At 38.0% G+C, this 27,149-nt stretch overlaps 1 protein-coding gene across 1 annotated transcript in view; it reads left to right on the top strand.

Moving 5' to 3' along the window:
- Window positions 1–27,149, top strand: part of SCAPER (S-phase cyclin A associated protein in the ER) — a 170,569-nt gene that overhangs the window by 142,444 nt on the left and 976 nt on the right. Inside the window, exons 28-31 of the mRNA XM_076348457.1 lie at window positions 2,566–2,803; window positions 5,919–6,068; window positions 22,761–22,952; window positions 25,650–25,701. Of these exons, the coding sequence (XP_076204572.1) occupies window positions 2,566–2,803; window positions 5,919–6,068; window positions 22,761–22,952; window positions 25,650–25,701 (632 nt within the window). The remainder of the gene's footprint in view (window positions 1–2,565; window positions 2,804–5,918; window positions 6,069–22,760; window positions 22,953–25,649; window positions 25,702–27,149) is intronic.

Raw genomic sequence — 27,149 nt, 5'->3', positions numbered from 1 at the left:
AAAGCTTTTTCAGTAACGTCGAACATTCACAGACTGTAAATAGAAAGAACTTGGAAAGAAATGGTACCCATAAATGCTAATTTCAGATAAGATCATTCCTTACACGTGTAATCTGACTGATAAAAAGCAGAAGTGGGTCATCTGTTTTCTGAATGTAAATAAGTGGGCGGACAGTGATGGAAGCAGATGGGTGCTAGTACAGTAAGTTGTGTAGAATCCCAAATACTGTCCCTATCGTATTCACCTGGGCTCAGGGCAGATACAGCTGCGAGAGGACCGCTCAAAGGCTGTGAAACGGGTGCAGAGATACTTCATAGTCTGAGTGCTAAAATAACCTTCCTAAGCCTCCTAAATCTCCCCTCCTTCACCTGCAGCATGTCAGCCTCCTCGCAGTAGCTGTGCACACTCTGTCCCCACCCAGCCGCTAAGCGGTCCCTGCTCGGGGGCACAACAGGAGTTTGCGGTATCAGAAAGACCTGGTCATCAGCCTTGCTCATGTTTTTAGTGCCCACTCATGCTACCCTACAGAATTGTATACACAAGAAAATGCATAGATACTAGCTTTGAAGTTTGCTATTATAACTGCGAAGATGGTGTTTAACATAACTGTTGTTCTTTCTTCTCTTTAAATATTTAAGCGATATTTGAGGTTAGCCCAGTACGAGGGTGTTCTTTGGGACGTGGAGAATGCAGGTTTGTTATCCTGCTCTGCCTGTTTCTCTCTCCTTCTCTTTGGTCCAAGGAAGCAACGGTGTACTGTTACAAATAGAAATTCTTCTTGACAGACATTGTTATTGGGTGAGGTGGTGCTTTCTTACCCACTTTTTTGCTTCACTAGGAAATGTGAAAATGACAGAACAAGATGATGATTGCCAGAACCTGGTAGTTGCTGAATTTGTGGTTTAGTTGCTCCATTGAAGACAAGCGTCTGTATCACAAAAAGCAGGATTAGTCAGCCTACCTAGGGTCTGTGTTGGAAACTTCACTGGAGCAGAGCAATGTGTGTAACAGAGTGGTGCAAGGTGCTTCTGATGCAGATACTGAAAAGATCATTTAGAGCCATTCTAGTCAAGGAAAAGCTCCTTGATTGATTCTGGTTAACAGGAATATTCTGAGCCCTCTGAGTGTCCAGTCGTTTCTGTATTCAACTGAGGTCTTCAGTTACAGATTGTTTTAGAAAGTGGTTCTTGTTTCCACTGCTTTCCCACTTCCTTTGCTTTTAGTTGTTACAAAAGGGCAAGATACCCTCATCTAATTTGTCCTTTTTTAACATTTTCACATATCACCTGTCATATTTTCCTTAATTTAAAAAAAAAAAATATGTAGACTCAATCTTTGTAGTCTCTTTTGATGTTGACACATTTCTTTTTTTCTTTTTCCTTTTTTTTTTAAATGGAATCATAGTAGATGAGGTAAAGACCAGATTTTGATGTACCATATTTTCAGTCTTACTGTTCACTGTATCTTAATATTTTAGTGTTTCCTTTGATTGCCAGTATAGACTAAATGTATTTCCATAATGAAGTTAAGTCATTTACATGATGGGTTTGAATCAGAACTCAGAGTATATAAAACTTCTTGAATTATTTTGTGTGCTTTATTTTGTATTTGCCTGCCTTCTACGCATTGTTTAACCTCCAGAGTAGTGACAATCTTAGTCTTCCTTAGTAGTGACTGTCCTGCGTCATCTTCTGGATGATTAATACTGTGAAAAAAAAGAAACAGTACAAATCATGAAGGGATTATGAAAGTTTGAATGTGAGAAGGGAAAGGGCATCCTGAGTTATTTACCCATCTGTCCTGATATCCTAGATAGCCAAAAACCTTCTCCATTATTTTACGTGCACACCCAAAAGATACCAAAGAAACCTAGTTTCCGTTTGCACAAGCTGTGCTGGTTTGTCTCGAGCATTTCATACTTATCTATGCTTTGCTACCGTACAGTCTCCCATAACAACATGTGACTGAAATAAGAAGTAGCGTGTTTTGTTAACTGCTCAACCACTTCATTCTTAAATTCCTGCAGAACGACTTGATTAAGATCATCTGGTCCTGGTAACTTATTTTGCCACTTAGGTAGGCAGTTTGTTCCAGTGCCTGCAGCCCGTCACTGAGGCAGTGAGAGGCTCCAGGGAGTTCTCCCACCTCTGCTGGCTGCTGTTGCAAGAAAGAAAGATGGGTGTAGGCTACTGACCTGAGACAGAGCTTGCATGGAGTCCCTAAAGTGCCCCCAGGCTTCCGACTTTAAAGCTGTTGAATTTCTGCATGGTCTCACGCTGGTATCGTGAACCCGTTTTGGGAGCAAAGACACCAACCAGTATGTGGAGAAAGATATTTAAAGATACAGCTGCACTGCAATTAAAGAGAGCATGGGACAGTGCCCAGATTATTGAAAGTATTTGCTGGAAATGTTGTGGTTTCTTGACACATTAGGCATCAGGTTTTTTCTTTTTCAGCAGTTTGCTAGTTTTCTGACATTTGGCTTGTTACAAGTACTGCGTCCTGGGCAAGTGTTCTCACTGGGTGCTGGTCTCCTCCTCAGACGGCTTAATGTTTCTTTGACAGATCTTGGAACATATTTGACAATACACATCAGGACCCCACAGGACTAACAGCAGTTCTTCAGTCTACGGATCTGGTTGGAGTCTTGCATATGCTGTACTGTGTTCTTTTTCATGGGACAATTTCAGATCCAAACACAACAAGTCCGAAAGACAGCTATGCAGCGAACACAATCCAGGTTGCCATTCAGAGTTTACGTTTCTTCAATAGTTTTGCTGTTCTGGATCTGCCTGCCTTTCAGGTAAAAGATGTTTTAAAACTTTTGCTTAGTGTGGAAATGTTAATTATTGCATATACTTTTGGACTAAATTTTGTCTTTAAGATCTTAGTTATTGAAGGAACTTTCACGATTAGATGTTTAGGGTTTTTTCATGCTTAAAACTGCTAATTATTGTTATTTCCACTGTATAGCTATGGCAAATGAATTTAAGCAAAAAGTGAAAATTTGGACTATGCAAAATGCTGAATCCAATCCATTATTTCTTCTATTCAAAAAACCTCACTTTTAGCACAGTACTTTTTATATTTAATAAGCCCCCAAAATGTAAAAAAAATCTTGGTCAAAAGCACGAAATAACGGTTTTTCTAATGTGAAAGGACTTGCTTATATTATAACCACAATTTACATTTTTCAGTGCTTTCAGTGGCCACTTGCATTAAGATTGTACAACTGAAACTGAAAATCACTTGATACCAATTTTTTTTTTAATCCAACTAAAATTTTATTGGCCAAAAATTGGAGATTTAACTTTTCATAATTTTTATTCACGAAAAAAACTCAAAAAGATCACATTTTGAGTCTTGAGAAGATGTCTTTTCTTACCTTCTTCTGTGAACAGTTTTCTAGTGTAAATGAATCATTTTGCCATACAAAGAAAATACAAATACTGGTGTATTTCTCAGATAAATTGTCAAAGCTGTTGTGTTGTTAATATAAAACACCTGTCAAAAAGCATTGCTTTGCAAAACATGCCTAGCAGCATTAATCTTATACAGTTCATCAGAATAGGTCTCTGTTTCATTTAATATGTAATTTGTATATAAGTTGTACCACACGCCATCTGAAATGCATTAAACTCAGCAAGAGCTTTGCACGAGTAAAGAATTTAGTATAAGGTATAAGGCTCCTTCAGTTCCTATTTCTTGACTTTGATTTTTAGTACACCTAGTATCTCTGATAACGGCAACAAGCAATTTGCATGTAGCAACATTCATCTGTCTAGATGTAGTTGGAGGATCCAGTCCAGTCAGGGTTTTTTTTACAGGGCACAGAAACAGTATATTTATTGGAGTTTCATGTAAAACAACTCTTACACAAACCATTAACTCCCATTTCTTTCTGTAAATCAGGGTGCATCAAAGTAGTTCTCTTCTACAGCTTGTTCAGTAGCTCTTGGTTTGAGACTGGATGTTTTATTTGTTGCTGTAATTATTACAGGTATATACCAGAGCGTAAGACTTGAATTGGGACAGTTACTGCTTATAGGGGGGCTATAGCAAAGTGCAGTGGCCGAAGGGCTGTCCCACTGATACCTCAAGAAACCACTATTGATTTTTAAAATGTAAGCTTCCACTTACACTGTCTGTATTTATCCCTCTACCAACTACCATTATATCTGAGCATTTATAACAAACCATCAGCGTTAATTCCCAAGTCCCGTGATCTGCATTAGTTGGTTCTACATAAAATGGTGCAAGATAGTAACTATTGCATAAAGGGTGGTAGAAAACTAACCAGTGTGAATTATTTCGTTCGATTCATCGATGCAGGCTCCGCTCAGGAAGTAACCGCTTAGCTGTCTTACTGAATTGTAGGCATAATATTGTTTGTGATGGACAGACACGCTTGTGTAGTCTCAGCCACTATCCCTTTCAATGTATTAATGTGATTTGTTTCTGTAATGTTAAAAAATCAACATACACCTGAGGCAGTTTACTGTCCATTCTGACCTTGTGGACTGTAGCAGGCTAGCAGACAGCAGAAGGAAAAGGCGTAGTTTATGTACTGTCTGATTATTATCTCTGAGGAATAGTTTTATCACGTAATAGTAGGTCTATAGAATAGGGTTTTTTGATTAACAGAAGAGGTCTGGTATTCTAGAGTTTGTATTAGCACAGATGGCTCATGGGTATATATTTCATTTAATTTGACAGTCTAAACAATTGAAAGATGGTAGTGAGAAACAACGCAGGATCCTGAGCTGATATTAATTCTGGCTAAAAAGGAAGCATAGTTTCCTTGAAAAATTAGTTTAACTTTTATACACAAACTCAGGTGCCCTTTGACCTGTTGTTATCAGGGAAGGTTAAACCCAGAGTGCTAGGTCACAGCATGTGTTGGACAGCACTAATTAAATAAGGGTGGACCTAAGAATATGGCATTTACATGATGTAAAGCAGTAAACGGTGGCTGCATTGTGCGTTAAGTTTTGAACATATACTAACTTACCAGAACGCTTGAGGTTCAAGATGGAACCTCAGCTGAGCCTGGTTTAATTGTCAAGGATTCCACTTTTGCTGGGTAGATTTGGAGTATGCTAAAACTAAACTATACTGCAGACTGGGATTTATGTATATGTACTTAACACAGGCTACAAGGTATACAATCAAGAAAACTCTCAAATGAAAGAGATTTTGTCACAGGTCTGCACTGCTGTTTCATGAGAGTTAGTAGACTGTCATGCTCATTCCTTGTGCTTTAGTTTTCCCCTTTGACCTTGTGTCGTTCTGTCTGTTTGACATGTTTATTAAATAGAGGCTGTAGGCTGTGCAGATAAAATCTAATTCTGAATCTCCGCGTTACAGCAATTTGCCTACTTTTAAAAAGCGTCCCAAGAAGCTTTGCAGCTGAGTGTTCTCTCCTTTTGGATGTTTCTAACTTTTTTGAATGTTTGAAAAGTCATTATTTGTTATTAATCTTTGTATTCCATTCAGAGCGTGAGTTATTAATGAGAAATGCATTTTGCTTTTTTGCAGACATGAAGATGGTTTGGTTTCCTTTGCTTATTACTAAGAAATATTATTAGCATTAAGTTTTCCTGGAACGTGTAACGTATGTCAAATGAAATGGTCAACCTAATGCTACACTGAATGTCAACTAAGCAGAATCCAGTTTTTCCTGTGTCCCTCTAAAATTTGAATTTATTCTTATAGTCCAGTTGTAAACGATAAGTTACTGAAAGAAGAGAGCTGAGTCTGTCCTCCTCCAAAGTCATCGCAACAAAGAACATAGTCTATACTTTGCAAAAAAAAAAAAAAAAAAAGGGGGGGTGTGTGCAATTGATGTATACGTAATTCACACAATTTCTGTAACATACTGCTAGACTGTAATTTCTGTTTCTTGGCCTTTTTTTCAGTCTATTGTGGGTGCTGAAGGACTGTCCCTTGCATTCCGGCATATTATCAGCTCTCTGCTGTGGTACTGCTCCCAGCATACCTGTGAAGGATTGCTACACGAAGTCATTATTTGTGTGGGCTATTTTACTGTAAACAACACAGATAATCAGGTAAGGCAAATGGAAAATGGGATCAGAAGTTACCAAGTGCACATTTAGTCATGGATCCCTCAAGAAAACTAATCCCCTCAACGTTCCTACAGGCACAAATATGTGTTCGCAAAATAGAAGCTGAAGTTGCATCTTAACACAAAAACGTTAATATTATGTGGCCAGAAGGAAACTCCGTGTTCTTACGCGAACAATGATGCTGACATTGCATTGATTTTAAGTAGCCTTACTCGCTGCCGAGATATACTTAGCAACTGGTATTTTTAATTTAAAGTTAACTTCACATCAACTTGATCAGATGGCTGTGGTACCCAAGTTAAACCCTTTTAAAGCCAACTAAACTGGTCTGCCATGAAGGCATGTCCTCAGATGCCAATGTAGCCACCTCCCTGGTAGCCAGAGCGCTCATTTAAGTTTAAGCCATTCTTTTCCTTGCATGTTTTTAGTAGTAAAACACTCAGTGGAAATCCCTCTCTAGCTTCCTTGATTGTCGTCCACTTTTGCCAGTGAACTCTGTGACATCTCATACTAGTAAGAATAGCTTATAAAATAACCCAGACACAAAACTTCAAAACTATTGTGAATACTTTAGTCTTAAAAGTCTCCCAGTTTCCTCAGCTTATATGTAGTCTCCCAGGGTGTATTGGGCAGGGCAGAAGTTGGCACTTGCTCTTTATTTTTGAGTACGTGAACCTGACTCCGGATGTGTAGAAACTGCATTATGGTGCCTACATCTTTGGTATGATTCAGTTGAACGCTATATTTGTGAAGTTACTTGTTTTGTTCTCTCTCCATACTTGTGACAGTTGGTTCCTGTTTTTGTTCAACTTTTGGGGTGGGGGTTCAGGATGAGGAGCTTAGACCCCTCAGTTAAGCTAAAGAGCAGAAGAAAAGTGTTACAACTTGGCAGCAAAGGCTTAGAGAAAAGCTGTCCGATAATGTTCTTACAGTTGTTGACTATAATTGGAACATTATATTATCTTAAAGCTGACCATATTGTCAGAAATATTATACAATTATATAATGTAATTATATAGTAATGTTTCTGTGGCTTCGGCCAAAGCTGGAGGGAGGATCCTGCAGCCTTCCTACCCTGTGCAATCAAATCCCACTTGGGATCTGGAGCTGACTGTGGGCAACACTTTTTAACATGGTTGTTTTGAAAATCCATGTGATATTGCTGCCATTTTCTGATTCCCACTGCTACACAACGGGTCGTGCTGGCATCCAGAAGTGCCAGCAAACAATGTTGTCTTTTCTCTGCAGTTTAAAAATTTATTTTCTGGCACACAAGTATAAACAGATGTGATTCATTGCATGGAGGACTTGCAACTATAAATGTGCCAGGAATAGCGCAGAAGAGGGATTTCCTACCAGCGATGTCAGTTCTAGTAGTCTGTAGTGCCTGCCGCTGTTTAGCGCTCGTGCCCTGGGGCGAGGGTCCGACCGTGGCGAGCAGGCTCCGTGCCATGGCAGCAGCTGGCTATGGTGGCTGCCGGCAGGCAGTCAAGAGACCAAGTGTGTGCAAAACGCGTTTGTCTGTGGGCATGCTTCCCAGCTGGTGATTTTGCAGTGTCTTGGAGTCTTCAGCATGTGCACTTGGGGTTGAGGTCATGTGCCATCACTAATCTACCCCCAGACTGAGTTAATTTTCAAGATTAAAAGGTAGCTTCTGCAGCCCTTAGAGTCAAGTTTAGGTCTTTGGTTAAACAACCGCGGTATGTTAGTACTTTTCATACACTAAAAGCAGTCTTTTACGGTGGTTTGCTTTGGTGGTACTGTCTCAAGAGATGTCATGACGTGCTTAACTTTTTATTTAATTTCTGATATTCCTATTTTATAAGCTTTTAGCTGAGGAAGTGGCATTTTGGTTTGGGGTTTTTTGTTTAAAAAAACATTTTGAAAAACTGAAGCATTGCTCATTCAGGTACTTGCAAAATGCAGGGAAGGTTTTTTTTTAGTAGAAGGAAGTATTTTGCCTTTCATTACTAGGCAGGCAGTGAGACTTGCGTACGGTCGTTATTTTCAGGTGCTGTTAGTGTTGTGACTTCCAAAAAAGATACGATGCCTTTCATGAAAAGGGAAGTGCTTTCTATTAATTCAGTTATGGTTTAATTTTTTATTATGTTATGAGCTTCCAATTTTTTCTCTCATTGTTGATCGTCTGCAGAGTCCTACTAAAAACAAACAATTGGTCTCACAGTGAAAGCTTTCAAATAGTAGGCTTGAACTCCTGGAAAGAACTGCATAGTAAAAATAGATACACCAGAGGAGCTATGAAAACAAATTTCCATTACTATTTGAACAAACTTTAAAGGAGTCAATAACTGACCTATTTCAAAGCAGATTCACATTATTCTTGCAGTCAAATGTACATTTGTTTTGAAATGTTTGTAGTTTAAATAAATCTTTTCCTCCCTAAATTTGTATTCCTTATTACAAACCTTTGTATGTTTTCATTCCTTTCAACTAAAAAAAAAAAAAAAAAGAACAAGTAGTTGTTTGGAGTTTTCGCTGTGCCTTTTGTGACTCCTTTGTCTACCCACATCAACAGATAAATATCCAAAAGGGCCTACTGGAATAAAGAAAAAAAGGCATTAATTATTCAAAAAATCTGCAGTTTCCCAGTTTGGAGAATAGATAGATTTCTAAAAAGGAAATTTTACAGCCTGTCAACCTCAACATTGACCTTCTGTAGTAGGACTGTGATTTAAGTAAATGAATTATTACCATTATGCAGTCAAAATAATAAAAGGGCAATTTCCTAAATATTTCACATTCATAGAAGCAAATCTTCCAAGAGCATCATATGCCAATCATTTAATGTAATACAGGTTTGTCTGGTTTTATTACACTATCTGTAAAAGTCTTTATAGTTAGTTGAGTGGCAAATGAAAAAGGAAAGTTCTTTTCTCTCGTATAGCTTCGAGATTCATATTTCACTGCAGTTTCCAGGAGCCCCAAATAAGATGGGTCCTACTCGCATGCAGAGACAGTGGCTGGGGTCCCAGTGAGCGTTTTCGCCACGGTTGGCTTCTGGTCCAGGCCCAAGTGATTCTGTCGAGGAGCGATGAGGACAATGGATTCCTAAGGAACGCATTCCTAAGTGTTTTGATAGTGCTTGCTCTGTTTACTTTAAAAAGACTATGATTTTGCTGACTCTGCCCACATATAATATATTAGTAATATTCCTTTCCTTTTTTCATGTTTTGTTTTACCATTCGTAAAGCTTTTTCAGGGCAGTGCTGTCACTGAAGAAATAAATCAGTTATGAAACTGAAAATTTCAAAAAGCAAAGAGCGTTTCTTTAATATTTTAAATGCTTTAACATCATTAGTCAAACCTAAACTGCACTGTCTGTTTTGTATCGGCACGTGAACTTTTGTTTACTATAGAGTTAGACAGCCTGCGTTTCATGAGACGGGATTCTGTAATCACGCTGTAGCAGAGCTCGGCTTTATTAGGCATCTGCTTTGCATGAAGTATGATCAAGGAAACTGATTCTCTGGTTTGGCCACCATTTAATCTATTAACATAGGAAAACAGGTCCCATGATACTAAGAATAGACGTGTAAAACTAAACTGCGTAATAAAAATAATGTCCAATCTTTTAATAAGCCAATCATACTATATCAGAGTATAGGATTACAGTTTCTAATTAAAATTGTTGTTAATTAAAAATATCCTTCTATTTCTTTACATTTTTATTCCCTTTCATTGTTTGATTTAATTATTATAATGAATATAATTAGCATGTGCTATCAACACACTTCATTTGCATATTATATTGGATAATTGAATGTGGTCCCATAATTAAATTAACATGAATGACAGACGATTTGGTGTCTTTCACATTGCTGTATTGGGAATAAAAATCCTTCCGTATTCATTGCAGTTAGTGAATATTTTTCATATGAAAGGTCATCACAAATCAGACCCTGAGACTCAGGATCTTGCCTGACAGGCTCCAAAAGAAGTTGTATCGTTCATTTGTCTTGCTATGCATTTATTTAAATAAAAATAGCTTTTGTTCTTTCAGTCTTTGACACACACTGTATTTAGAGTGCTCTAGAAGAATCTCGCTAACTTTTGGGATACGTAGGATACAGATTGCAAAACAAAATCTCTGTGAAGGAGCTAGGGAAAAGCGTATGCAGCTTTTGAAAAAATTAATTACAAAATTAGGGTTTGTAGATAGAAGTAAGAATTTCTCTTAGAGTAACCAATGCAATTGGAAAAAATTGGATACACAGACCGTTCCCATTCCATCCCCCAAAATTTGTCTTTCAATTGCATAAGTCCAACTAGCTTATTTCTCTGTCACTCCAAACCTTTTATCCCTAGACAGTCGTGTCTGTAAGAAGGGTACATTATTCTTATTGTAAACTTACAAATAATTGAAATGTTAATATCTAATAATCCATATGTTGAAATTAGAAGCACGTGGAATTAGATTTAATAGTACCATTCACTTACTAGAAATTTACCCGTGCTATATAGATGTGGAAAATTTATCGCAAAACATGTTTCGGGCATACCAGCTTGCTCCAGTTAAAGGAATAAGGAACAGTAAGATTACAGGATATTTTGGGAGAGGAATTTCTCTTGCCTTAAAATAGAAAACATCACACAGCAGTATCACAGGTATAAATATAATGTTCAAAGAAATTAAAATATTGTATGATAGGCACAGTTCTGAAAGGTTCATGAAATTTATTACTCATTTCCAGCAGAAAGAAAACACGGTAGATAGTCCCTAAGAAAGGCCTCGTACTGAGATTGTCTTTCCTCTTTTTTTTTTCTCCTTAATGATTGGCTTATAGTTATATTTTCTTACTTTTTAGCATTTTTTTTCATGTGGCAAGTCTTACTTCTGTCATAAAATAGCAGTACACTTTATCCCACAGCAAGTGTATATCATGTACATGTATGTATATGACATTTATCCTGACTATGGTGACAAGTACTGCTAGGTTGTAAGGGACACTTACAAAGTGACTTTAGATGAAATGTTGCCTTCTGTAGGGAGATTATTTTGTGCTTTTGACAGTGTTAGTGCGTATTGAGTTTCAGTATGTGGCCAGTTTCCTCTAGTGTTAGCGTGAAGAAAGAAAAATACTTTTAAAATGGAAAAACTGTGAAAATCAGAAGTTGACAGGAAAATTTGGAAGAATGGTTATAAAAATATTATGTAGAGTTTCCATATGGGTTGTTTACTAGAGGCCATCATTAAACTTTCATTATTTACGTTGCTTTTGGGGCTATGGAGTGACTGGAACAATTTTGATCTGGTAGGTGGAGTTTTTGAAAATACAACACAAGAGTAAAGATGCAGGAGTTGGTAGTTACCGTATAGTTAATGTCCATATTTGTAAGTAAATAGCACCTGAAATTACTTAATTCTGATTTTGTTAGTTTCTTTTCAGAGGAGGGATTTTTAGGAGTATGGATTTCATGTTGCAGTTGTGGTTCTTTAAAGGTTCTTTAAACCTTTAAAAAAAAAAAAAAAACCCAAACCCCACAACCTTTTAAAGCTTTACAGGTTTGAACAAAAAATATGCCTGGTAAATTTTGTGGAATAGCTGATTTTGGCAAGTGAGTGATTCATGTGAAGTTGTAGTCTTGACTACCATTTAGGAGCACTTCAGCTTGTGAACAAAAAATCCCCTAAGGATTAAACTTCCCAAGTTAAAATGGAGTAAATTAAAACAGATCTGTAATGTATGCTTTTTCTCTATCAGCCTTACATACTCAGACCACATAAATTCACTTAAGTGAACCAATATCTTCACAAAAGATGGCATTCTTATCTAGGCAGTGGGTGAAAAGTGGGGATGCCTCTTAGGTAATTTGTCAGACGCCTTTGTTGTTATTTGAGCTTACCCATCAACTTTTTCTTTTTTAAGAGCGATCTATGACAAAGTAAATAAAATCCAACAGGAGCATGCGGGACTGCATATTTCACACGTCACATTTTAATTGTATTTCTAACATTCCAAAATGCATCCCATTATTTTTTCCTTTTTCTTTTTCTTTTTCTTTTTTTGAGGGGGCGTGGGGAAGGTAATTTAATATGAGCAAAGACTTAACATGAAATCAAATGTATTTAGTTTCAGTGCATGATGGCTGGCTGATTTCTGTAGGAGAGGAAGAGAGAGTGTATAGGAATTAAAATGAGAAATGAATGCACTTGGATTTATCTTATTGTCTTATTCTTAAACTGTAAACACAAAAGAATAAAACTAGCTCCCAGTGTTGTAAAAGCCAGTACTTTCAACAACCTTAAAATACAGTCCGTAACTAAAGCTTAGCGATGAAGAGAGAGGGAGAGAGAGCAATCGGCTAATGCCACCTCCAGAGAGCGACGTTCTAATCTTATTCCTGGGTCAGGAATAAAGAGAGTTTGGTGGTCTCAGCTTAATCCCCAGTGGACCTTGGTCCACATCGAAAAAACACCACAGAGTTTGGCATAATCCTGCTTAATAAGCAGTTTCTTCTCAGCTAAGACCTGGGCCTGGAATATTATGGGTTTGGCCGGTGGAGATCTGTTGGCAGAGATGGACGCAGAAGCTTGCACAACGCCTGTCTTCGCTCTGCCTCGTTCCGACCCAGCCTGTCCCTGTCTCCTTTTCCTGAGAATTAAATTTCACACAGAAATGAGCTATTGTCTGTCTCGCCTCATGTGTAAGGGAACTCCCTGTACTTCTCCCATAAACTATAAGTTTTCCAAGTCTCTGCAGACCCGCAGTGACTGTCCCCAACATCGCTGGCCCCACGCGGAGAGGACGCCAGCCTGCTCTGTGTTCGCAGCTTTGGGCTCGGGCAGTTGACAGTTGTTCCGAGCACTTGGACGCTGCTCTAAGGGTGGGAGCCTGCAAGAGGCCCAAAGAAGTCTCCCAAACTCATTTCGTCATGTTCAGCTCAAGTAACACTTGATTGAAGTGATACTGAAACATAAAATAAAAATCAAATGCATTAAATCTTGCAGAGTGAGTACTATGGAAAATCTTGCTCATCTTCCTCTCCCCTTAGTGATGGGTGCATTGTAGCACATTTTTCATGGCAGAAAAGTACATTTTCTTGCTGTCTGTCTGAAGCTTTTCCTCAGCCAGCTCTGTTACATGTCCAATGGCTTATGAGTGTTGTACAGTCTTTTTAGTTGATGATCAGATATTTTCACAAACCCTTTACAGTCATTGTGGAAGACAGAAGACACAATCTACTAGTAATAAAAATTCTTACTTGCAGGTAGGGTTTTAGAGAGTGACAGAAAATGCTTGCTTTTGAAGAGAGAGAATGCTCTGAGAGAGACAAAAAGATTTTCTGTGTTTTAGACTGTAATATTTTAATTATTCACACCTTCTGGGGATTTTGACCCAAACTAGCTCTTTTCAAGGATGATGGCAGAAACCTCTGCCAATAGTCTGTTTGAACTTCTGTTGACTAAGGTCCTGTTTCTTCTCTAGCCTTTAAATCAAGAATTCTTCATTCACATCAGTTGAGTTTCACCTGTGTAAATGGGTAGAGAATCATGCCCAAAGCAGCAGCTTAAAGTTACAAGTGGTACATCATCGAAGTTGAAGATGTTATCTAAATGTGAAGATGATTCTTCAAAAATAGCACAGGGCTGCAAGGGCTAGCTCTAATCATGTTCTAATGATGCTCTAATCAATTATTCAGAATAATACCTAAGGATTTGAGACATGGCATGATGGGGTTTTTTTATTTGAGCTTACAGAATATATGTATTTCTCAATATGTTTGATGTATAATAATGCTCTCCTCTGGTTAAAAATTACTAGGGCAACACTTAAACATATAAATCTCCTGTTACGTTATATTGGAAACTATGAAGCTTACCATTTCCTAGAAAGCAGTGATACTCTTCAATTTAACAAGGTACTGAAGTATATGCTTAACATTAAGCATGAGAGCAACCTCACATGTTTAAACGTTTATTTTTATGTTAATACGTTAAATGCTAAAATGCTATCATTTTTAAAGTTAGACTTTTCCTTAATACCTTTTCTAGTTCAGGCATTAGATTACTCTTTATCCTGTAGCCTGGGCGTGTGTTAAATTCACAAATAGCCTCAATGCATATTAGAATTGTTTCCATTCTCCTCTCATCACGTTGTAATGGAGCTTATCTTTTACAATATCTGTTTAATAGTATTTATTTATTTATTGCTGAATGTAATCTATATATACTTCATTTGTTATCTTATAACTAAGGTGACTTGTTATGTCATTTTGGGTGACCTTTTTTCAAGAGCTTTGTATAAAGAACTACTTTATCTAGAGTTCCCACTAGCATCACTTCTGATAAACGTTTTTATATCTTTACTGCGTCGCTGTGCTTGTATTTGCCATCGTCCTATCCTAAATGCTCAAATGGTTTAGGATGATTACACAAAAACTGCTCAGATAATTTTTTCTTTGTTAGGTATACACAGAGCACTACTGAAGCTGTGTGCTTAAACCATGGAGCTAGCTCTAAAAGGACAATGCTCATAACGGGGTTTATAGGAAGACTAATGTTATTTCTGAACTCTGTTATCTTCTCTCTGAAAGCTTACATGTGATGTTAAGAAAATAAACACTGGAATTCTTCAAATAGACAAAATTCTTACTTTTAAATTTTAATGTAGCATTCTGGAACATTGTTTTTGCATGGAAATGGTCCTCTGATTCCTGCTAAATGTTAGGAGGAATTTAGAACATTCTTTGCTCAGAGCCTTGCCAACAGTGGAGTTTGCAAAATGGAAAGAAAAGAGCTTGACCTTAAAACAGAAGAAGAGCTAAGTGGTGACATATTCCGCTGATTAAATACTAGCAGTATGGGATCTGTTTATATAGAAGCAAAGAAATAATGCAGATCTAGCTTTGAAGAGAAACTCTGGACTACTAATATAAAGACTTATTTCTTTTACAAAGTTATAAATAATCTGACATCAAACAAAAGGATTTAACTGTTTGATGGAATACTGTCGTTACGGAGATTAGATGCACAACATTTCAGTTCCTTTCAATAAAGTTACTAGTTGTTTGTACAAATTAGAATCGACATTTATATAAATGATAAATAAATAGAAAAGAAACATTAATAGTTCCCATACCAACAGTACAATTTTAAGATCCAAATGTTTATAACGGCCATGTTCAAGTTTGGAACCGTGGGTCATGTGAGATAGTGGAAAAGGCAAGGAGTGTCCCTTAGAGAACCATTAGCTTTTTAGTCTGAGTTGTTCGAAGAAAATTGCATCTGAATATGAAATACAGTATAACAGAAGAGCACAGTCAAGTAGAAGAGCACATTTTAATGCTTCGTTTCATAAAAATAAAAAGAAATTCTATTGAGAAGGATGTTTTTCTAGAAAGTTAATTCTGCTCACAGTGATAATCACTGTATTTGTTTCCAAGTACCTATGGAATACACCATTTCATTAGCAGTTTTTCCTCTCCAAGAGCTGAGGAGGGTTTCGCTTCAGGAAGTTTTAAACTTTACAAAGTTATGATTCAACTCCATTTTCCTGTATCCACTTCACGTTAGCATAATTTTGTCTTACTTTTCATTTGATAAGAGAGCTACAACTTCTAATACTTGGTCACAATTACTAAAAAACGCCAGCCTGACTGTAGAGTACTAAGAACACAACATCGTCATGCAGTTAGTCACGCGGGAGTGGTGCAGTTAAATGACTTGTAAGGTTTTGTTCAAATCGTGACATCTGGGGTTTTTTGTGGCTACAGATTTCAGTTCTCTCCTTGGCAATCTTTCTCCTTTCTCTGCTATCTTTAAGCAGCAAGAAGCAATTTTTCCTTTCTTCTGTGGAGGAAGGAAACTGATAGGCTACAGAAGGCACCTGTAAGTCATGTTGTTTTCCTGCCACAGTGTTTCCAAGCAAGCATCCCTCTCTTACTGGGGAGACCTGGCAGCATATGTGCGGTTCTGGGTGCTCGGATGGCAACTTGAGGGTTGCTGAACATCATCTCTGCTTTGTTAGTTGGACATCCCACTGCCCCTAATTTAATGGTATCTAATTTATGGTGGCTGTGCCCTAGCAGTGCCATTGATGCCAGCAATGCATTTGCTCCCAAAGTTTCTGCATTTTTATGTTGCGTATTTTAACAGCATAAACCGTGACGTAATGTTAAGATGCATAAGAAGGAATAGAAATAATAAGCAAACAATACGATCAAGTTCACAGCTAAAGACACTCCTTTTCTAAATCTTCTGATACTTTTGTGTAGTTGATTTCTGGAAGGGAGTGCGAGCTGGCAGGCAAAGTAACCACGTGGCTCCTAGGAGAGATGTGGGACAGCATCCAGGCTGCTGTGAGCTTTTCTGTTGTTTGTCATGTGGAAAGCACACCTGTACACCTTTGTGTACAAAAGCGTTACTGGTGACTTCAGTGAAGTGTCAGCTTAACAAGAAGTAAGCTTTTGCAAAATCATCACCCTAATGGTAATGGGAAATTCGTGCTAAAGGAAACCGTGGGGCAGCACAACAGAAAACGAGAACTCAAATAAGTTAGAGGATCTGCTATGAAAAGTACCTACATACAGTGTTTCTATTTGGCAACGCTTAAATCATGTCTTCCAGTTATGTTTGTGAAAAGTCTTCAGCAAGTCTCCCAAAAATGAAACAAAAATGATGGAAGTACACGTCCGTGTTCCTGAGTTAGCCAGCGGCTGAGGGCTCTTGTGTATACCCCATAGGTCTCCGAGGGCTAGCACCAGCTGTGTCCCCCAGCCCTGGACTTAAAGGACCCTGGAACAATGGGTTATCGTTGGCAGCGTTGCTTGCCATGCTGAAATGGATGTGGCGAATGTCTCATAGCAAATGCACCATCTTGTTTAGCGACGACTTCCTTTGATAGCTGGGGAAGCTGCTTTGACCAATTAAAAACATACCCTGTTGTGGGCTCAGGCTTGGACTTGATAACCTGTCCTCTGTCTAACTATTTCATAGAGTCGTGGAATCATAGAATCATTTAGGTTGGAAAAGACCTTAAAGATCATCAAGTCCAACCGTATTTGGAGGAGAACAGCTTCTTGCCGGGCTTAAACCAGCTCATTTTTAACCTGGAATACTGTGATGAGATGTTTTTTTTTTAATTATTATTTTGTGGTGGTGGGAAAAGCAACCTTTGAGGAAATAATTGAATAGAATGGTAAATATTATTATCGTTTTAGACATGTGATGAATGTCTTGTAGCTTTCTAAATGTATGGATAATCTTCAGTAAATGGTAATTACGATTTTCTGGTCTAGCACAGCTTAGTTCATTGAGAACCTGGCTTTCTGAATCAGCTGAATACTCACTTCTCAGTTCTTTGTTTTGCCTTTGCATAGACAAAAAGCTTGCTGCTGGCTTTCTGTTCCTCCTGACCAGAAAATTAATTAGCCTCTTTGAAAGATAATTCCGGTGTCTTTATGGTATGTATAGACAGAAATAACTGACATGAATGATGCCTTTCCAGAGCTGCAAATGTCCAAGTGAAACAAGAAAACCTAAATCCATCAGTAGAACTAGACTAAATATTACTGTAAAAATCAGCACTTCCACTCTGCAGTAATCCTGGACTAACCTTGCGTAGTACACAAGGAGTGAAAAAGTTCTTCGTCTTGAGACTGAACCGCTTTTTTTGTTACTTGTAATAAAATATCTGACAATATTTAACATACATGCATAGAAGCATTTAACCTACATGCATAGAACTTTTGAAAACCAATCTGTGATCTTAATCTTCTTTAAATCTCTGGAAGGTTGCAGGCAAAGTTTGAAATTCAATTAGTTTCTCTTTTTTTAAATGCTTTACATATGTAAAATGTGTGCAATTACAACTTGGAAACAGAAATTTAGATTGTCACCAAAAATGCTACTTCATAGTTAAAAAAAATTTAAATCTTCACAAGGCAATTTGATTGAACTACTAGCTCTTGAAAAATTAGTAGCATGCATCTACATTACATGTCTAATTAGGACATATGAATGGTAAGAATATATGAATTAACAGTTCACTTCAATTTCGCTAATACTGTTCAATATTTTACATACAGTCATTCTTCAACTTTCTGGCTGACATTTTAGTTTTCTCATTGAAAATTATGTTTAATACTTGCAAGATGCTTATAAACTCAGTTACCTGATTATGAAGATACAGTTTCAAAGACTAGAGGATTCTTATTTTAATTTTCTTGTAAAATTAACCATTGACCTGGTAAGATTTTATTTCTGATTTGACATGTAGCTGCTGATACATTCTGTATCATTGCTGTATCATTATTACCCTGCTTTGACAAAAATTCATACATATGGATTTAAAAGTAATTGCAGTTTTCATTCATGAGAAAAGGAATATAGAGAAAGATTAAGTGAAAGACAATTATATCTATATACAGTATGTAAATAGGAGTTGTACACCAAAACATCTTTCCCTTGCTAGATCTCATGCAAAGGTTGCCCCTGTGTATGCCAGTGGTTATCTCCCTGCCCTTGCAAGCAGGGAAAGGAATTGCACTTTTATGATTCTCATTCCTGCAGGGTCATCAGAAAGTTATTTTTGCGCCCTTGGAGCTTTTTAGAAAAATTAAATGAGCTGCAACATTCCCTTTGCTACCCAGAGGAAAATCATACCCAAGTTATTTGGGTCCATATGGTTTATTAGTTCCCTAGCAAAGGCCTTCAGTCCTGGGAAGATCTCCTTTGCAAGGTGCCAGGAAGCAGCAGCAGGAGAGGAAGGCTGCTGGAGCTGTCCTGGTGGGAATACGAGGATATCCTGCGAAGTCCAGGATGGAGTATCCTTCTAGCAGTCACCTCAGGTCTGTAGCCAGACACCCTGCCTAAGTGACCGGGGAAGCCTTATCTCCCAGCAACACGATGAGTTCCCCTCACAACTTTATTACTGTTCCATACCACAAGGAGCTTGTTGTTTTTTTTTTTGATTGATTGTCCTTTCTTATTGCTCAAGTGGTGTGTGGCATATTGCTGGCTTTTGTCATTGTAGTCTGTTTTGAAAGACTGATTTTTATACTGCTTCAGACTTTCACAGCTAGAAGAATTGCAGCAAATGGCCAAGCAATATACTATATAGTGAATATTGGCCCAAGTAAACTTGAAGAAATGGACTCCATCTAGAGACTTTAGAAATCGTGAGTCATGCTTTCCTAAGTGATAAACTTCAGAAATACCAATACAGTGGGTCAGGATGGCTATTGCACTTGCGAGTGCAGAGTGCACTTTCCAGAGTCACGCGGGAGCATGGGTTGCCTGGTAGGGCAGAAGAGAGTGCCTGACCCTCTGGCTATTGGAGATGAAGCAAATTAGCGGGACCTGCAGAAGGCTATAAACTGGTGGGAGTGACAGAAGATAACTGATGGGCAACCTTGAAAGGTGTTGCTCAGTAAAAAGTTCCCACAGGTCATCACATTAGTCATTGTGCTGGACAGTCAGCTAGTGTGGATTCAGTAGGCGCAGCGCACGTGGTATTGGAAAGCTGGAAATTCAGACAGAGACCAAGCAGGGAAAATTGCATTCTTAAAGGTGACTTTTAGCAAAGGTTAAAAGTAAACGAAATCGGATATTAGAGTGGCATATATTGTGCAGCCTTGATAACCGTCGGCTTATATGGTGTAGAGGTTGCCTCAGTTCAGCACAGTGAAGGGTTTAAGATGCTCTAGCCTCTCATTCCATCAGGCTTTTACACTGAGGGCAGATTGTGCCCTTGGCCAGTGCTTTCTGGTGTGCTAACCCTGAACCGCATCACCAAGCCCTGTAACAGGGGCTCCGCCTCTGAAATGTATCACAGTCTTGAGTTTGGCTGGTAGCACAAAGAAAAACTTCACTGATTCATCATGAAATAGCATTTCAGAAACATGTTTGCTGTGTCTCTTACCTGTGCGTAGTTTGGGTCTTCAGAGAGTTATTCTAACGTTTATTGTGTTGGGCCAAAAATAAGCTAAGCTAAGCAGGTGCATCTTCTTTGGAATGTACTTAAGCTAAGCACAGGCAAAACCAATAAAGTTGTATGAGTATCTGTAAACTTTGAGAGTAAGCAAAATTTTTAAATGAAATATAGAAAAGATGAATGTGAGTTGCCTGCTCTGGATAAAAAAAAATTAAAATGTAGCTTGTACTAATTTGATAGAGAGGTCTCAATTCAGAAAAAGAAAACCACAAGCAAATATTAATGGAACTTAGGCACATATCTGAAGTTAAGCAGGTGCTTAAATGCTTGGCTGTACAGAAATGCGGTGATTTAATTAGGATCTTGTTACGTTTGACAGGCATATCTGACTTGCAGGCTAGAGAGAGAGCAACAAGAAAAGCTAATTCTAGGTAAATGTGTCTGGATTCCAGTATGTGGCAGGAGGAAGAGCAAGCTTTCTGCACTGGATTTCAGTAAGGAGTTTGTATCTCGTATTAGAGCATTTTGTACGATGAGTATTCCAGGCCTGCAAAACTCCCTGGGATCATTCAGCCAAGTGACTGGTTTAAAAAAAAAAAAAAAACAAAAAAAAAGTCAAGAGACGTCTTTTTCCACGGTAAAGAAGTCATAGGCAAGGTTTTCATTTGTTTTCTTTGTTGTTCATCTGCTAAGTCAAGTGCTGGACTTCACTTTCTCCACCAGTTGACAGTGAAACAAGGAATATGTGCTCTGCTGGAGGTTTATTTGCTTGGGGTTTTTTCCAGTAAGGGGTGACTCATGATTTCTTTTTTTTTTTTTCAGAGTATATAATACAGTGTATCAGGTTTAGTAGCTGCATTAGTACAATGAGCTGAAATCATTAAATTGATTCCACATGTGATAAATACCAGATTAAAACAATCAGCAGCCCTTGTATATACCTTCCGATCTTTAATGTTGATAATATCATAGTAGGAAAAATGTTGAAAAGAAAAAGATAATGAAATAATAACTCCATGAAAGCTGTTTGGGTATCTGCGCTGTTAGTTTGGCAGGAGTTCACTAATTATCCGTGGCATTTTTAGAGCAGGTAAAGGAAGTGAAGTGTGAAATGACAAATGAGAAGTCCCCAAAACTTCTTTTCCTCTGCCTGTTGATCAAGTGTACAGTGGCCATTAAAAAGAAATCAAGAGTTCTGTTGTTCTGTCCTGGATCAGAAATACCCATCGTAGTTATTTTAGTACAGTTACAATTGATTTTAAGTACTTTTCTGATTGTAGAATTTACCATAAAACCCCATAGATTTATATAATAACCACTCTGGTTAATTTAAAATTCAAACAGTAATCACAAACTCGAAAGGCACCCTCTTGCTTACAGGGTGGTAGCGGATAGTTAAATTTAGAATCATCCAAATGCTTCAGTGATATTTTCCTCAAAACAGTGTCTGAATGTATGCTTAATTGTCACATATTTGGCTGCCTTTTAAAAATTCCTCCTGTCTTTAAGGGCATTAAGACATTTCTACCAGTATTTTGAAAGGTTTTCAATGTCTTTTTAGCTGGTGAACTGAAAAAAATGCAAACTATTACTTTGTTGATCTTGTTTTTAAACTGAACTGCATTATCAACTGAGAGTGTGCTCTGAAGGTATTGTTAAAAGTGCTTTGAAAACTTGTAAATCCCTGTAATTTATGTTCCTGTGGTCTCAACTGCTTCTTTCTGTCCTTCTGGTTTTAATTTGAATGCAGTCTTGTCTGGGTGTGTACCTGTAAAATTGTGTTTTTCCAAGTACAATTTACAGTCGTGACCCTAAGTTTTACAGTGTTCTAACCTTATAGGAGCTTCCTCCTATGCCGAAAAGCCAACTTTGGGTCAAACAGCTCTTTCATATTATAATTGTCTAATCGAGGTTACTTGGAACAGATGCAATTTTGGCATTTTTTAGTTTATCACAAAGATTTTATAAGAATATCAAGTAAATTGGAAAGGTTCCTTTGCAGGAGACCAGTAATAGCATTGCCTTATTTCTTCAGATGTACGCAGTTGTAAACTTAGCCTGCTTCATGACAACAGTCCCATTTATCTAAACAATTCTCCTTTTAGAGTCAATGGCACTGATAGAAACTGAGATAAGAAATACAGATGGGAGGATCTTTCTGAGTCTCTACTTACTGAAACTCCTTGCTGTGCAGCTTACAATCACCTTTTCTTTTTGGTGCCTGAGAATGCGTGGCAGACATCTACCATGAAACAGAGTCCTCTCTAATTGCCAGAGAGCACTCTGGTAAAGGATGATCGAGCTTCGGGAGGGTTTTTACAGTCCTGGTGATCTCTTTCTTGTGTCGTCGTCCCCCCCGTCCCCCCCCGAAGACATGCTTACTGTGTTTAAATGGCAGGGGTTGGGGTTTTTTGTTTCGTAGCTCTAACTTACAATAGTCCCTTTGCTATAATTCTTTGTCTTTTGAATGGAGGTATGACATGATCTATTTTATTGTAATCTTCAGATTAATCCACTTCTCATTTACTTACTGTCTTTTTGGGTGATACAGGAAAAAGAAGTTTCGCAGCCTTACATTCTTTGTGTTCCTCTGCAATAAAAATCATACTTGCACACTAAAACAGAAGTTATTTGGACTAAATGTTATAAGCTTTATTTTTAGTATTTACTCCTCGGCCATGCTCATTTTTTTAGCATGACTTCAACACCCTTGGTGGTTAACAGGAAGAGAAGAACAGGTAGATCACGTATTTTAATGTTGTTACGTTTGTATTTTCAGATCATTGTACAGTCTGGCCGTCACCCCACGGTGCTGCAAAAACTATGCCAGTTGCCTTTCCAGTATTTCAGCGATCCTCGTTTAATCAAAGTGCTCTTCCCTTCGCTAATAGCTGCTTGTTACAATAACCCTCAGAACAAGATCATCCTGGAGCAGGAGATGAGTTGTGTTTTACTCGCCACGTTCATTCAGGTAGCTATTGCAGTAACGTTAACAGCGGTGTGCAGGGTAACTGCAACAGTTTTTCTTGCCTTTGCTGTGTATATGGAAATCATTTGACTTAAGTAAAACAAGTAAACAGCATTGAAGTACTTTAAGATTCTCTGCAGCTCTTTTCAAACCACAGATTACGCTTGTACTTGAGGCATCTTGTAATACTAAAAGGTTACCAAATAGTTCAGGTTCTCACTATCGCATGCAGAATCCTGTTTTCATTAAGTTATTGGACGTGCTAGGAAGATTTGATGTAGATCCTGCTATTACAAGCCAATTCTTAAAATATTTATTTTTTAAAAACTACTGCACATATAGCATATCTGAAATTGGTATATTAATGTGTTTACATACAAATGTACAGTTGTATACTCTGTACAATAGATTTACAGAGAGAACTGAACAGAAGTGTATATATATTTTATGCAGAAAATACACAGAACATATGTTACCAGTCTAATCTTGCAATCTTTATTTTTGACAGTAAGCCACTGAGGTCATTACGAATACTGTTTTGAATAAGGATTTACAGCATTTTTGTTCCCTTTGTCTAAATTTATACACTGTGCTTTATGTATCAGATTTTATGCATGCTTCATGTTTTCCATACATTTTGTTGACTGTTTCCAATGAATAAATGCAGTTTCTGTAAACACTCTACTATTAAAAAATAATATGCTTTTAGGAGTCTAGTAACTCTGTATCAGTCACCTGAAATTACTGTTGTTGATACAGAAATGTTAGTCAAACTCTTTTTCCTAATGCTTTACAGCTAGTCCAAGGGTAGGCTACACGGATTTGGGAGAGAAGGCACAAGAACTAAATATTTACTAAAAGTCTTAGCATAATATCAAACTTCTGAGCGCAACTACTTTTTATTCTTTTAATACTAAAATAATTGCATAGCAGTTTAAAACAAAAGTTTGGAACTTAGTATTAAAAGAATTTGGCGTATAGTAATGAACTTCTGGTTAAATACAAAGCTGTAATTCACCTTTGACTTTCTTACAGTGAAACTACAGATTTCAGTGTAGAAGTTGGGGTGGCAAAAAATAATTTAAACATTATGAGTAAATGCAGCAAGTTTAGTTTGTTTTTTTCAGCCAAAAAACATGAGAGTGGAGGGGAGTGTTCCTTATATGAATCTTTAAGGTTATTTACTTTGATTTCTGTGCTGTAAGAGAGAGAATGGCATTTAAATCCCCAGTAGCTACAGCAAAGCGTAAGTATATTTACAAGGGTCAACGTTACTAATTTGATTTCCAATTAGAGGTATCTCTCAGATGCCAAGTCCACATACTATTCTTGCAGGCTTTTAAAAAAGGTGTTATGTTAAAATATGGAAGGTCCTTGTGTGCTGTAAAGTGTCATGTCTTTGCTGACTTCACTCATACTTTAGTATTTTACGCATTTTAAAATCTAATCCCAAACGTTGCACATGTGTGCACACACACACGAGAACAATTCTGAGAGGAACCAAGGAATGCTCGGACACCCGCACACGCAGAAGAGACTTGCCTCTGTACTTTTATTTCAACTCGCTGCTGTTTGTCAAGCAAATCTCTCATTTGCTTCCGTGGAAGGTTTGGGAAAGACCGTGAAACGTTTCTGCGTGACTAGAAAATGAGATTCTTCCTGTGCCAGGGAATGCAAAAAGAAGTCCCGTTTACGTAAAAGTTTGGTGGTGTGTACAAATATAACACTTAAATACAGTGTGTTAAATGTGTGCAGTGTAAATCAAAGGAAAATGATTGCTGGATTTTACAACGACCCACGTTGTACCTCCCTACCAACAGATTTATTTCCATCATCTGAAGTTTGCATCATCCTTTTTATTTTTGTTACTTCTGTTTCTAGATGTGCTGAAATAATTAAAAAACATTTAGGGGTATCCATGATTTGCTAAATTGTATCTCCTGCGTCAAATAATACTGTCTCTGCTCAGTGAATACTCACTGGGACAAAAGATAGGATCCTAAAAGCCCCCTCCGTACTGGGGCAGCTGACTTGCATAATCCTACGTTGTTCCGAGCGAAGTCGGTGTCCTTGCTGGCTCCGGAGGATGCAGCATCCCGTCCGATAGCAGCAGGGATCGCACATCGCGTTGGGCACTTAGATTAACTGCACCTCAGCTGGTTACACAGCTGGCTGCAGCGTTGGCCAGAGTTAATCGCCCCTGTGGAAGACCTTCTCTTACTCTCAGGAGATCAGGACCTCGGGCTCCCGGGTCACTGGGAAGCACAGCCGATGAAATTGGGGATGATTCAAGAATTTTGTAAGAGTGTATTTGGAGTCAGGAGCGTAAATCTAAAACATCGTTTGTTTTAAAGAAACACAGCTATAGTAAATGTTCTCTTAAATTAAAAGTCATGATAATAACTATTTCCTAAGAAGATATTAAAACTTTGCTTTTTCTGTTGTGTATTAAAAGTATATATTTTTTTCAAAACAGGTATAAATAAAGGTATAAAAATCCACTATATATTATAGAATTTAAGTGCTGGCAGTATTCTGTTACGGTATGTAGCAAACAAGCCAGAATTTGTTAATTTACAGATTTCATAAAGTATTAGTATTTTTGAGTGACCGTGAAGACTTAAAAATGTTGGTTTACTTCCTCAGATGGAAGATCTGAAAACCTCATGCCGTTTTGTTTTTTTTTTTCCCCCCTCGTAGGATTTTGCACAGAGTTCAGGCCAAATGGATAATCAGTTGTCTCAGCAGAGGGGTATGTCTCCAATGAAATGTGACAGGGTAGCAATTGGGTAACAAAATGTGTAGATACTATATTTTGCTGTGATTTTAACTTTTTGCATCTGCATCACGATTAAAGAAATACAGTAAATTGCGAAATGATTTTACAGTTTGGGGAGGGGCTCTCTAGCTTAACGTTCCAACTTAAACATACATGTCTGCCAGTCTGCTGCTCATTGTATCAGGAATTTGGACTGTTAATCTTTATTAAATGCTGTGCGGTATCACATCTTAAAATGTGATACTGTATGTGCACATATTTAATTAGCTGTCACAAAGGCTACCTTCAAAAGTTTTAGGTTGCAGAAGCCGCACAGCCATGCCAATACCCCTGGGGAGCCAAAAATTAGTAAAATACAGGATAATTACAGGACAGTAAAGTTTGTCAGTTTGCAGAAGAGTTCTGATCCCCCCCCCCCCCCCCCCAGTTGTTGTAAATATTGTGTAAAATGCAATTAACCTCTTTAGGCTAAACATTTGAAAGATTCTCAGCTAAGACAGCTATTAATTGTTAAACACATCTGAAATTCAAGCATGTTGATGGGAATCTGGTCTTGAGTCACCCCTATTTTGCATAAAGTATGTCGCTCGGACAGTCATTTCTCCCTAATAGCAAGCAGAAATCCACCACCATTTTGCTGAACATTTGGCAGAAGACAAGCGGTTCTAGGTCTAAAACATAAGCTTAAAAATAAATTATAAAATATAAAATTAACAAATTTCTGGAGATTTTTACTGTCAACATTATACCTCTTAGTCTGAAGCAGCCTCGTGCAGTGTCTGCAGCACAGACTTTCCAGGATTGTGTTTGCATGAGAATCTGCTTGAGAAACATCTAAAATCCAAGTGGAAAACTGCTTTTATTTTCACTATTCAAACTGAATGAACTTTTAAACAAAGATGACTATGTGGTGACATGTGAGTGTGATTCCGAAACATTCCCCAGTTGCAAAAAAGCTGACTTGATAATATAAGTGTAAGCAGGATTATTTTTATCCATTATGTCACTTGAATGTGAAGGACGGTGTCCCCAAGAAACAAACGGGAACAATAACGCTGCTCAGAATAAAACTTCAAAGCGCAAAACTTCATTGTTGGGTGCTGCGCTGCAACACACTGCTCGAAGGGTCGGACCCCGCAAACTTGTGCACCCACGTGTAGTCCCGTTCACGTCACCAGCAGTACTCGTAGGAGTAAAAGCTGTGGTTGTAATCCTGCTGTGAGCTTTGGGGGAATCGGGGAGCAAAACGCCTCCGCAGCCCTTTGCGGAAAAAGAAGCTGCTGAGCAGAGCGAGCGCCATCGAGGCTGTCCGAACTTGAACACGGCTGAATTGGTCCCCGGTGGGTCCGAGAACATAAAATGTGTGAAGATGTATAATGTTCCGATGCGTTAAAGCAGCGAGCCTGACCCAAAAACTTAGA

The sequence above is a fragment of the Aptenodytes patagonicus genome, chromosome 10 (genome assembly GCF_965638725.1).
Source record: "Aptenodytes patagonicus chromosome 10, bAptPat1.pri.cur, whole genome shotgun sequence".
Classification (NCBI taxonomy): Eukaryota; Metazoa; Chordata; class Aves; order Sphenisciformes; family Spheniscidae; genus Aptenodytes; species Aptenodytes patagonicus.
This window is presented reverse-complemented; position numbering and strand designations above follow the sequence as displayed.